Here is a 13,505-nt window from a genome sequence, read left to right on the forward strand (position 1 = left end):
ACTTCAGAATTGCTACAATAAAGGTATGTAAACAAGACTTCTAAGAGAGACTAGATTTTTTATTTTTTAGTTCTTGTTAAGTTGTTCAAATGGTTTTTGTTTTTGTTTTTGGACCACATCTGGCAATGCTCAGGAGTTATTGCTGGCTCTACACTCAGGGATCACTCCTTGCAGACCAAGGGGACATGTATGGAATGCCAGAAATCGAGCCCCAGTCGACCACAGGCAGGGCAAGCACCCTACCCGTTGTACTATGTTTCCCGCCCCTGTATAAATGCTGTTTGGATGAATTCTTTTTCTTTTATGTAGTTGTATTTTCTGTTTGTTTTGGACCACACCTGTCCATGCTCGGGTTACTCCTGGTGGTGCTCGGGGAACCATATGTAGTGCCACACATTGAACTAGGATCATTCCTAAAGCAATCCAAAGTAAGCATGCAAGTGCCTTGCCATTTGTAGTGTCAGTTTGATGTACAGCTAGCGTCATTGGTTCATCTATTTTTAACGGTGAGGTTAAGGATTTAACAAGGTCAATTTTTGTTGGTGTGTAAGGTTCTAGGGATCAAACCCAGAGTCTCCTACGTTTGAGACATATGCTTTACCACTGAGCTGTATATTTGGCCTCAGGTTCATATATTTTTTTAATGCGGTTATACATTAAAATTATATTTTTAGGTGTGCTTGTATTTTTAAAAGGCTTCTGCTGGGTAGATAGCACAAAGGGCTGGTCCATGCTCAGTGTGCAGGAGGCTCAGGTTGATGCGTGTTTTGAGCATCTTGAGTACTAGCAGGTGTGACCCAAAAACAAAACCAAAAAAATGTTGTCTAGACTTTTGCTGTTTTTAAAGATTATATTCTCTCTGTGCCTGTGTGTGGTTTTTGTTTATTTTGAAGTAATGCTGGTTTCCAAGAGCGTAAATGTTTGGCACTTTATTGCTACAGCGTCAACACACCTACCCATTGATGTGCCAGTATCCCTACAGTAGGTGTTTTGGACCCTTTAGCCTACTTTGTGTCTGTAACCTCAATTCTCTGATCAGTGTCATAATATTTCTTTAATTTACTCATTTTTAAGAATATTGGATTCGTCGAAAATTCTTTAAAAAACTTGAAAATTCACCCCCAAATCCTGATTTTTGACGTTTACAAAGGTAAAAAGACAATTCTGATTTTACCCAGTCCATTTGGCAATGATCAAGCCAGGACTGACTTCAGGTGACTGCTCACATTCTGTAGTTCCCACGACTCCTCCTTGGTGCCTGACCTCGTTGGGCATTTGCATTTTCAATCCTTATTTACTGCCCTCCTTTTTAAGAAAACTTTCAATGACAGGTGTAACTGAGAATCACACTGCTTTGTGTTCTGAAAAAGGAACGGATTTTATCTGAAATGACTTAACTTTTTCAATTTTGTTGTTCATGACCCAACCAGAGTAACTGATACTGATATTATTTTCTAAATGCAGTTAACCAAGACCTTATTTTAGATTGTTTAAATGTAGCAAATAACTTTGATTAAACTGTAGTTTCTTTGTGGTTAAAACAAATTTTTCATTCTTGGAACACCAAGGAACACACAGATAATTTTGAAGCTTAAAAAATTTTCTTTGTTGCAGTGAAAGGAATTGTGTAGTCTTACACGTAGAAACAATAACGTTCCATTTTAAACAGTAAGGTGAAATAAAATTGTTCTGAAAGATTATATTAGCTGTGGTTGGCAAATACAATCTAATTATTAAATTATGTATCTAAGGTTTTACAAAACTTTAAATGTCTCAAAAAAAAATAGGTGAATTTTGCCAGAGAAAAAAGCAACTGCAAAAGGGATGTGGGGGCGGGGAGTCAATAAATAAATACATGAGGAATTGATAGAACCATAAAGAGAAATAGGCTAATCTGTAGTTTTAGTCAGATTCAGCACCATTCTCTTAATTGCAAGAATAGATCAACAGAAAGTTAGCAAGGATATAATGTATTTGAACAACTCTTATTTGACAAGTTTGTAGAAACCTCTGTCCAGAATCAGAGCACACATTTTTTTTTAAAGAATCTATGTTTATCAACAGAATATAGACTATTCTGTAGCACAAAACTGTCTCAATAAATATAAAATTCAAATCATACAGGTCATATTTTCTATAAAAATGATGTACATTTTAATTACATCTGTAATAGCATGTAATTAAGTTAGTAATCAATAATCAGGGCTGGAGAGATGGGTTCATGAACTGAGCATTTGCTTTGCATGTTGAAGGCTTATTTCTGAACCCTGACACTGCTCGATCCCCTGAATACCTCCGAGTGACCCCTGAGCACAAATCATGGTGTTGCCACCAAACAAATCAGTAAACAGATGATACCCAGAAAATTTCTAAGTACAAAGTTTGGAAACAAAAAGATATACTTTCAAATAGCCCACTGATCAAAGAAAAATACTTATTTTTAAAGGTTTTTTGGGGGTCTGGAGCAACAGTTCAGCGATTGATTGCTTGCCTTGCATGTAGCTGACCCATGTTCTGTCTTTGGCATTCTAAATGGTCCCCTAAGGTCCATGAGAAGTGCTGAGCCAGGATAAGTTCTGAGCACAGCTGAGTGTGGTCCCAAAACAAACCAAAAAATGCACAAACATAGCAAGGGGTATTTAAGGATCACTTCATGCCTATTAAATTGACAATTTAGATAAAAATAGGAGCTGGAGAGATAGTACAAAGGGTAAGGCGCTTGCCTTGCATGCAGCTGACCCAGGTTCTAGTCCCAGCATCCCATATGGTCCTTTGAGCACTGCCTGGAGTAATTCTTGAGTAGAGAGCCAGGAGTGAACCCTGAGTATTTGCTAGATGTGAACCAAAGATCAAAGTAAATAAATAAAGCTCTGTTCAAAGCAATTTATTTAAAACAAAATAGTATTTGAAAGACACTACTGTAGATGGAATGGCTTCATGGATATTCTCCCTTATTAAAATTTAATTAAAGTTAAGAGTTTAAGGATTATTTTAATTTCCCTCTCCTGGTTGGTGCTGCCCTTGTGATGCTTGGGGTTTGCACACATACCTGGCTGTGGTACTTGCCCTTTTTAGCTTTCATGCTCTCCAGGGACTACCCATCTGGAGGCAATGCCTGCATACTGGGATGTGGTGTTCATTGAGTTCAGCACACTAATTTTAATTGCAGTGCTTGCACAGTGTGCTCCAAGACATTTAGACTTGTAGTGAGGCACACAGTTTTGGTGTGCTACTTGCTTGGTTTGTTGTGGTCATAAGCTGTATGTAGTCCTTGCCAAGAGCCTTGCCTCTTTGTGCTGCTAACACATTTGTTTTTGGTGTGACTGAAATCCTCTGTCCTGGCAATCATAGACTGCCAGCAGAGTTCTCAGGCTGGTTCTCTGTGCATATGATATATTGGGGTTTGAACATGTGACCATATGCTTGCTATGTAGGTACTCTAAGCCTCTGGACTGTTCCTTTAAGCCTTAAATTTTACTTTTTTTTAAAATTGTAATAGGACCACTCCCTTGAAGTATATGAGGTGTATTCCCTGGAGAGCCTTGTGGTGCCAAGGATCAAATCCAGGCCTTGCAAATGCAAGGCTTGTGTGGTCTGCTACTTGAGTCATGTTCCTGGCTCTTCCTTCCCCTGTTCTTCGGTTGAAACCTAACTAATGTGATGGACTAGCTCTTACCAGTGTGAATCTGCCAATGCCTTTGTCTTGAACTTTCCAGTCTCGGTGAAAAAAGAATTTCTGTTGTTGATAAGCCAGCCAGTCTAGTCTATTACAGCAACTTGAATGGACTACAACATAATCTACAAATGTTTACTTAAGAAGAAATTGGTAACCTGAATAGCTCTGCACGTTTGTACTTAAAAACTTACCCATCATTCATGATAAGCTTCGTAACTGCATCTCACTTTGATTAAAATAAAATAAAAATAAAATAGTGAGCCATTGATGTAGCTCAGCAGTAGAGCACTGCTGTGTGAGGTCTTTAGGTTCAGTACCAGCCACTGTAAAATTTTTTTTTAATAAAAACATCATAGAGTTGGGAATGTAAAAACAACTTACCCATCAGGATTAGGGAGATGGCACAGGGTGCAGCATTGCAGTCCTGGTCAGATTCCTAGCATCACATGCTCCCCAAGGTTTTGTCTGTTGTAGCCCTAGATGCAGAGCTGTATGTAGTCCTGCTAGTCCCCAGCAGCTCCAGGGTCTGAGAGGCGTTGTGTTCTCAGGACTTAGCTTTGAGTCATGCTAAGTATATCCAGGAATAGTCAGTGCATCCCCTGAGCACTGCTCTGGATGTTCCGCCCCGCACCCCAAAGCAATTCCCCTATTAAGAATACCATGCCCGGTGAATTATATTGTACTTTTCAGGACATAATGCCATTTCAAGATACAATACCAATTACAGACTTTCAGAGAATTGGAAAGAAAGTTGTTTCCAATTTTGTGAGTCTAACATTATCTTGATGACTAAGCTAGATAAACTGTACTGTAAGAGAACTATAGCATAATATTCTTCATTAACCTATATTGAAGCAATTTTAGGAAGTGGAATTTAAAAACATATGAGAAAAATAAAAGTTCAAGTCATGTTTACTTCAGGAAGTCAGGGTTGGTTAATCACTTGGGTGTTGATCTATATTTTCATTATCTTGAGTATAATAATGATTTCACTAGCATATATATTTGTGAAGACTAACCAAATGTGTACATTTTATTGTATGTAAACTACACCTCAATAAAGTTGGTTGTTTAAAGCACATAAACCTAGACTTGGATTTATGGTGGTATGGGGAAATCTGGGCATAGGTAAATTTGATCTTTGGTACTGCGAAACGAAACAAACATTAAGTTCATGGTAATATTTAAACATCAGAAGATTAATTTTATTTTATTGAATTTAAAGATACTAGGAGCCTTGGGGCCGGAGACATAGCTTAATAGGCCTAGTGCATGCTTTACATGCAGGAGTCTTGGATTTGATCTCTGCCACTATATGGTCTTTTGAGCACTGATGGGAATAACCCCTGAGTATAAACCCAGAAGTAGCCCTTGAACAGTGCTAGGTGTGGCACCCCCCCCCATGCAATAAAAGATAATAGAAATAACAGAAGTCTTGACTCGTGTTACGTTCTCTCTCTCTCTCTCTCTCTCTCTCTCTCTCTCTCTCTCTCTCTCTCAGCACCTAAGTTTTTTTTATTTGTTTTTGGGAGCCACTCCCTTCGATGCTCAGGGGTTCCTGATTCTGCATTCAGGAATCACTCCTGGTATTGTTTAGGAAACCATATGGAATCAAACCCAGGTCATCCATGTGCAAGGCAAACACATTATCTGCTGTATTACACTCCGGCCCCAGCACCTAAGTCTCTCACTGAGTATTTTATATAACTGTGTTCTTTGGTTATAGTTTTTAATGTTTCACCTGGCATTTACATATGAAATTTTTATTTAATGAAGTGAGTTTGATTGAAATAAATTAGATAGACGTGAGAGGAGAGGAAGGGAAATATGTGCTCAAGATGTTCAAGAGAGAACGTGAACTTCTCCAGTGTAGAAAAAGCCATATATGAAATATTTAATGATTCCCCAATTTATGTATTTTACACGGTATTTACATAAGGTCTCTTAAGATGCGGACTACTAAATTCACTGTTTAAGACATTGATTTAGTTATATTGCTATTCTATTTATTAACTTCGTGGTGCTAGGTATTGAACTCAGGTCTTGTGAGACATGCATATGACTGGGGTGCCACATCCATGACCTTCCTTTATTTTTTATTTATTTTTTAATTTTTATTAGTGAGACACCATGAGGTACAGTTGTAGACTTACAAATTTTTGTGCTTGGGTTTCAGTTATACAATGATCCAGTACCCATCCCTCCACCAGTGCCCATTTTCCACCACCACGGGTCCCAGTATCCTTCCCACCCCCCATTCACCCTGCCTCTGTGGCAGGGCATTCCCTTTTGTTCTCTCTCTCCTTTTGGGTGTTGTGGTTTTCAAAAGTTTATTCTTTTGTGTAAGAACTTGACTAATTCAGTACATACTCTATTAGTTTAAATCTGAAACTTAGAGCTGGAGTGATGGTACAGTAGTTAGGGCATTTGCCTTGCACGCGACCAATCCGGGTTCATTCCCCGGCACCCCATATGGTACCTCGAGCAGTGCCAGGAGTAATTCCTGAGTGCCGAGCCAGAAGTAACCCCTGAGCATTGCTGGGTATGACCCCCCCCCAAAAAAATCTGAAACTGAGTTCTAGGAATTTTCTAACTTAAAAGAAAATGATTTTTTTCAGTGGTTTTAAATATTAGTCACTAAGTGTTTTTTGCAGAAAGAGAAACATCAAAGCCTACCTCTTACAGTATGATTGTTAGTGCCAATCTTAGACAGACGAATAGATCCTATTCATCTTATGAATGAATTGGTGCTATAAACTTGTACTTTGTGTGGGAGTTTGGGTCACACCTAGTAATACTCAGAGATTGCTCCTGTTTCTTTGTACTCAGGGGTTTACTTCTGGTAGTGCTCACATGATCATATGTGGGTCTGAACTTTGAACTGGGGTCAGCTGCAGGCAAGGCAAGGACCTTACCTCTGTACTGTCTGGACCCCTGAATTTCTATTTTGTAGGAGGTAAAAGTTGACAAGTTTGGAGCTGTAAAGCTAGTACAGCGGGTAGAGCATTTGCTTTGCATGTGGCTGAACTACGTTCCATCCCTGGCATCCCATATGGTCTCCCAAACACCGACAGGAATAATCCCTGAGCATCACTTGGTATGGCCTGCAAAAAAAAAAAAAAAAAAAAAAGGACAGGATTGGTAGCAAAGCAGGCTTTTCTACAGAATGATAGTTTGGTTGTGAGTCCACTGACTGGAAAGTATGCTGTTTTGATACTGCTTACTCCAGGTGTATTTTAATACTAGTAAATCAGGATAAATTGATGTCCTACTTAATTGATGTCTTTTCTCCTTCCTTTTAGGAACTATTATAGCAGCCATGATAGAAGACAAAGGGCCAAGAGTGACCGACTACTTTGTTGTGGCAGGTCTCACTGATACATCTACTCTTTTGGATCAAGAGATAAATCGTTTAGATACTAAGTCAACTGGACCTAAAGCTCCAATTACAGATATTGCAGTTATTATCAAATCAGCTGGGGAAACAGTCCCTGAAGGTTATACCTGTGTTGAAGCCACTCCATCAGCTCTTCAAGCAAACTTGAACTATGGAAGTCTGAAAAGCCCAGAACTTTTCCTGTGTTATAAGAGAGGGAGAGATAAACCACCCCTTACTGACATTGGGTATGTTACTTACTTTATTTTGCAGTACTGATGAAAATAACATTTATTTAAGGTGTATAGGTAATTTTCAATGGAAAACTGAAGTCCTTGGTAGTTTTACCTGTTGCTTTAGGATGTTATGTGTATCTTTGTTTACCCTTACTAAATTCTCTGCATTGTACTTGAATCATTAGGTTTCCTTTTTTTTTTTTTTTTGCTTTTTGGGCCACACCCAGCAATGCTCAGGGTTTACTCCTGGCTTTGCACTCAGGAATTACTCCTGGCCGTGCTCAGGGGACCATATGGGATGCTGGGGATCAAACCCAGGTCAGGCCACGTGCAAGGCAAATGCCCTACCCGCTTGTGCTATCACTCCAGCCCCAGGTTTTCTTTTTCTTTAGGATTCCCTCATCTTCATGTTCTGTATACACTTAAGTGAGATCATCCTGTGTTTATTTTTCTTCTTCTGCCTTCATTTAACTTGGTATTTCAGCTCTGTCCTTGTTTCTTCATGACTTCTTTAAATCTAATACCCTTTGACCTGAATTTCTACCCAAAGTTCCTTAAATACTTTTTTTTTTTTTTTTTTTTTGCTTTTTGGGTCACACTCGGTGATGCACAGGGGTTACTCCTGGCTTTGCACTTAGGAATTACCCCTGGCAATGCTCAGGGAACCATATGGGATGCTGGGAATTGAACCCAGGTCGGCTGTGTGCAAGGCAAATGGCCTCCCTGCTGTGCTATTGTTCCAGCCCCCCTTAAATACTTTTTATTATTAATCTGACCCTCATATGATATAGAATTATATGAAAATAGAAATATTTTTGTTGTTGCTTTTGGGCCACACCTGGCAAGGCATATGGCTTACTCCTATCACTGTGTAGGACTTAGGGGGGTGCTGGAGATTGAATCATGGTTCACTGCGTACAAGGCACATGCCCTATGTACGGTAGTATCACTTAGGTCCATGAGCTTCTTTTTTTTCTTTTTTTAAGATGAAAATCAATGTCATAACAGATTTTTTCAGATTGTACCAGGAAATTAATGTACCTTGATCATTTATTTTCTAGGTCAATAATAAAAGATGTTAGGGTTTTTCTCTTTTACTTATAAGTATAGTTAATACATGATTTTGAGAATAATTGTTAATTAGCATACCACTGTGTTCTAATACCATTCTAAAAGAAATGGATTCTTACAAGACCAAAATAATCCACAGGCCTTCAAGTCGGTATGCTCCACTTTGGCTCAGATAAGGCTGGGTTGGAGAGATAATACGTACAAGGGTTAGGCTTATGCCTTATAGGCAGCTAACCCTGGTTCCAGCAACATGGCATCCTCCAGCTCATATACTGAACTGCCAGCCCACCTGACTGAGAATTATTAGGACCCTTGAACCTCCCAAACAAAACAAAACCAAGTAAGGCAAATACCATGAATTTGTAGTTTGTAATGTACAAAAGCTGTCGTTGGTAATGTATCACATTTAGAATCCAGGAGCTATGAATTAAATTAACTAAACAATCTGATAATATGACAAGCTGGGCTTACAACATCAAAATTGTTTTTTTCTTGATAATTTCAGGTTCCACATTGTTTCTAGTCTCTTCGTAGTGTGAGTGTCATCACAAAACAGGCACTTTTTGAACTTTCAATGATGGCAGCACAATTTTCTTTCTCAGTTCCTTCATGTTACATGACAATATTTTGAGGCCATCTCTCTGGATAGATAGGATGATCTAAAGGATGTTCACAAATTGGTTGTAATGACTGTTCTTATAAAATCTTTTGTAAGCTAAAAAAAAAAAACAACACCTTTTGTAAGTTAAAAAAGCTGTCCAGTGGCTTTGTTTCATTCTGCTTCATGGGCTGGAAGTCAGACTCTGGCACCTTCACCAGGGCATGTATACACTGAACTTCAGCTCAGTTTTATGATTTATTTACTTGTAATGAAAGTATTTAAAAAGTTTTTTGGTTTGGCGGCCATATCTGACTGCTCAGGGCTTGCACATTTTAGTTGTGATGCTCTCGCATGCTTGGTTACAGTGTGTGGGGGATTGCACTTTTTTGTGTGGGGCTAGGGATCACAGCAGAAGTGCTGGCCATCTCCCTGGGTATGTGAGGCGATGCTTGGCAAGGCAGGTACTCTGCCACTGAGCCACTTACCCAGGTATTGATAGGTGTTTGGTGTTTTTGTTTTGTTGTGTTTTGTTTGGGGTCACACTTGGCAGTAACCCCTGCCAGCTGTGCTCCGGGCACCAATGCGGTGCTAGGAACTGAAAGCAGACCTCCTGTATGTAAAATGTGCTCTGGCCTTTGGAACTATCTGCCTATTATATCATATTTATTTATGATAATAAATATCATAGTTATTTAGATATTAAGAAAAGGAATCAGCTGCTGTATTTGAACATTGCCTGATTTACCTATCTATTCTACTGTTTCACTCTTGCGAAACTGGCCTGAAGGTGTTTATTACGTTTGTTTCTAAAACCCTGCCTGGACCTGACTTTTATCTTGCACCTGTTTAGCATTGTCTGCCCTATTTAGCTTTTTGTTTGTTTGATTGCTTTAAGGGGTTTGGGCCACACTGGCAATGCTCAGGGGTTACTCCTGGTTCTGCACTCAAAAAAAAAACCTGGTGATGCTTCGAACCATATGGGGTCGAACCCAGGCTGCTGCGTGCAGGGCACTGGCTGTACTCTCTCTGGCCCCTATTATTTTTTAGACCATACTCAGAGGTCCTGTGTGGGGGACAGTGGGAAGAGAGGGCCTACTCTCCACAGATAGCTCTTGGTGTTATTCTAGGAATTGTTTGTTGCTGAGACTCAGTCCTTAGCCTCTCTGCACAAGGACTCAAAAAGTGTGCACTTCACCCGTTGGGCAATTTCCTCTTCTCCTCCTCCCCCGCACCCTTAATTAGGACTATAATTTTACAACCTGATAGTTATTTGGTACCGTGTCAGATTAGAAGTTTTAGTAATTGATTAGAAGTTGGAGTAATAGAGGTTTCTTTTCAAAAGTTTGATTTTAATGGAGTAATTTAATTAATAGTTTAATAGCTTAATGGACAAGATTAATGGATAGCTGTGGGACTTGGCTGTTCAAAGTGTAGTTCATGGACCAGTTTTGCACATAGGGTCTAAAAGGATATTAGAAATTCAGAATCTGCAGCTGGAGCGATAGTACGGCAGGTGGGGTGCTTGCCTTGTACGTGGCGATGCAGGTTTCCCATCCCTGGCACCTCATACTGTCCCCTGAGCCTGCCAGGAGTAATCCCTGAGCTCAGAGCCTGGAGTAAGCCCTGAGCATTGTTGGGTATGACCCCAAAACAGAACTAAATGAGAAATTCAGAATCTAAGGTACTGCACAGATTTTACTGAATTACAATCTATATTTAACAGAATCCTTAGGAGATATGAAGGATGCCTGAGTTGTGATAGGGAGTTGGTGGAAGAGAAAGGGATACAATGATGAGGGTGGGGTTTTTTTTTTAAGCTCTTTTTTCAGGTGATAATTCAGCATCATTATATTGAAGGAGAAAAATAAATGTGCAGAAAGATTGAAAATAATGGGAATAAGAGGAAAATATTTGATAGAATAAAATTATGAAATGGAGTACTAATAACAGTATATGTATATTTTAATTATAAGTTTATATCAGTTCTTTAAGGTCAGACTTAATATTAAAGACATTTTTAAGAATTCACTTTGAATTGTATCATTTTTTCTTACACAAAAAAAATCTTGATTGCAAAATCACAAATCACTTGATCACTTGATACCCCCTTACTCGTTGATTTACTCAAGCGGGTTCCAGTAGCATCTCCATTCATCCCTGTTGCGTGCTAGTGTAGCCCAATGGCATCTGCTCGTTCTAGGAACATGCAGAGCCTCAAACCGATCATTCAGGGTCTTGACGAAGAAGTCTGACCATTTTGTAGGTGGGCGTCCACGTGATCTTTTGACGTCCCATGGAATCCAGTCAGTAATGGCTCTAGTCCAGCAGTTGTCTCTAAACCTCATTATGTGTCCAGCCCATCTGATTTTTGATGCCTTGGCAATGAGACAGCATCCCTGATTCTTGAGCGTTGATGGAGATCGGAACTCCGGATTCTATCTCTCATTTGAGTGAAGCGTGATACTCCAAGCATAGCTCTTTCGATTCCTCTTTGAGAGACCCCAATAGCGTTCTCATCCTGTTTTCATAGGGCCCAAGTCTCTGAGGTATATGTTAATGCAGGAAGAACAGTGGAATCGAAGAGATATGCTCGGAGCTGGAGGTTCTTTGTCCTCTTAGTAATTTCTTCAACACTCTTGAAGGCATTCCAAGCTGCTCTCTTCTTCCTGCTTAACTCAGGTGCCAGGTCATTCATCATGTTGATTTCTTGACCTAGGTATATATAACTGTTGCATTCGGAGATGGTGGTTCCGTTGAGAGTGAATGGAACATCAGGAGCAAGACTGTTTCTCATGAACATTGTCTTTGTGAGATTCAGTTGTAGTCCTACCTTTCCACACTCACTGTCGAAGTCGGTCAGCATTTGTGCCACTTGGCTGATGTTTGGTCTTATTAGAACGATGTCATCAGCAAAGCGGAGGTGGTGTAGTTGCGGACCATCTATCTTCACTCCCATTCCTTCCCATTCCAGTTGTCGCATGATGTTCTCGAGGGTGGCACTGAAGAGTTTTGGTGAAATGGTATCACCCTGCCGAACCCCTCTCTTGACATGGATGATTACTTCTTTGTAGAATGGTGAGATCCTGGTAGTGAATCCGCAATACAGCTCACGGAAGATCCTGATGTATTGAGTTTGTACTCCCTGATTGGCTAGGGCTTCTATGACCGCTTCCATCTCAACAGAATCAAAGGCCTTCTTTAAATCAATGAACGTTAGACAAAGCGGCATCTTCGGCATCTTGAACTCCTGAGAAACCTCAGTGTGCTTGGTTATCGTGTAGATATGGTCGATGATGCTGAATCCTTTTCGGAACCGGCTTGTTCGCATGAATGTCCTTCATCTAGTGTTCTGTCAATCTTATTCAGGATGACTCGAGTGAACAGTTTGTAGATGACAGACAATAGGCAGATTGGGTGATAGTTGCCAATGTCGTGGATGTCTCCCTTCTTGTATAGTAGTACAGTCCTGCTGGTTTTCCATTGGGATGGAACCTTGCATTCAGACAGGTAGCGTGTGAAGAGCCAAGCCAGCGTATTGATGAGTACTGACTGTAAGTTCTTCAGGTGTTCAGGTCTGACCTTGTCTGGGCCAGGTGCTCTTTGTTTCTTTACCGACGAGATGGAGTGTTGGATTTCGGAAGGGAGAACGTTGGGAACGACATATCCATCCTGTGGAATTTGGTATGTGAGCAAGTGGACATGGCTATTAAAGAGATCTGAGTAGAAGTCATGAATAATCTTCTCCATTGCCCTTCTGGAAGATGTGATAGATCCATCAGGATATCGGAGGGCAGTCATCTTGGTCTTGTAGTTAGTGAAGGACAGGCGGGCATTACGAATGCTTTTCCTGGCTTCTGCCGCATCTACCAGCACTGCTGCTCTCCTGTCTTTGAGGTCGTCCTTGATCACTTCTCTGCACTGTTTTGCCAGCTCGGATGTTCGCTTGTGGTTGCCTAAGGCATGTGCCAAGCCACGTTGGCGAGTAAGTTCAAGAGTGTTTGAAGAAAGACTTTTTTTTGTGGTTATCTCTTTCTTGGCATTCCTCGCACAATCATGGAGGTGCTGAATCATTCGATCGTATTCTTCGTCAGTGTTATCAGTGATGGCATCTTCCCATGTTGCCGCAGCAGAGCCAAAGAGCTCCCAGTTGGTGGTCGTTCTGGGAGTTATCTTCTTAAACTTTGCATTCTTTTCTTCCTGTTCTGTGAGGTAGAATTTTACACAAATAATGTATCTTATTTATCTACATATAAGTACTATCAAAGATATGAAGATATTATTAATACTAAGCCTGTTTACAAGTACTACGTTAAAATAATGACATAAAATAATTTTTCCATGAGGTGTACATTACCACGTTGCTGTGTAGCTAGGTTTGTTTGATACATATTTCAGTTGTTTAAAATTTTTTCTTTTAATGTGGAAATATTGTTAGAGAGCCAAACACATAAAGAGATATTTTTAGAGTAGGGAGTAGTGTTGCCTTTATTTCTGTACTCTTTCTCCATATTTTATGCCCTCTCATCCCCTGTAGTTTATTTAGTT

General features: G+C 39.9%; 1 protein-coding gene across 1 annotated transcript in view; it reads left to right on the top strand.

Moving 5' to 3' along the window:
* DENND4C (DENN domain containing 4C) overlaps positions 1 to 13,505 on the top strand; it is a 107,614-nt gene that overhangs the window by 13,806 nt on the left and 80,303 nt on the right. Inside the window, exon 2 of the mRNA XM_056117098.1 lies at positions 6,979 to 7,300. Within this exon, the coding sequence (XP_055973073.1) occupies positions 6,996 to 7,300 (305 nt within the window). The 5' untranslated portion in view covers positions 6,979 to 6,995. The remainder of the gene's footprint in view (positions 1 to 6,978; positions 7,301 to 13,505) is intronic.

Source organism: Sorex fumeus, unplaced genomic scaffold, assembly GCF_029834395.1.
Source record: "Sorex fumeus unplaced genomic scaffold, SorFum_2.1 ptg000034l, whole genome shotgun sequence".
Taxonomy (NCBI): domain Eukaryota; kingdom Metazoa; phylum Chordata; class Mammalia; order Eulipotyphla; family Soricidae; genus Sorex; species Sorex fumeus.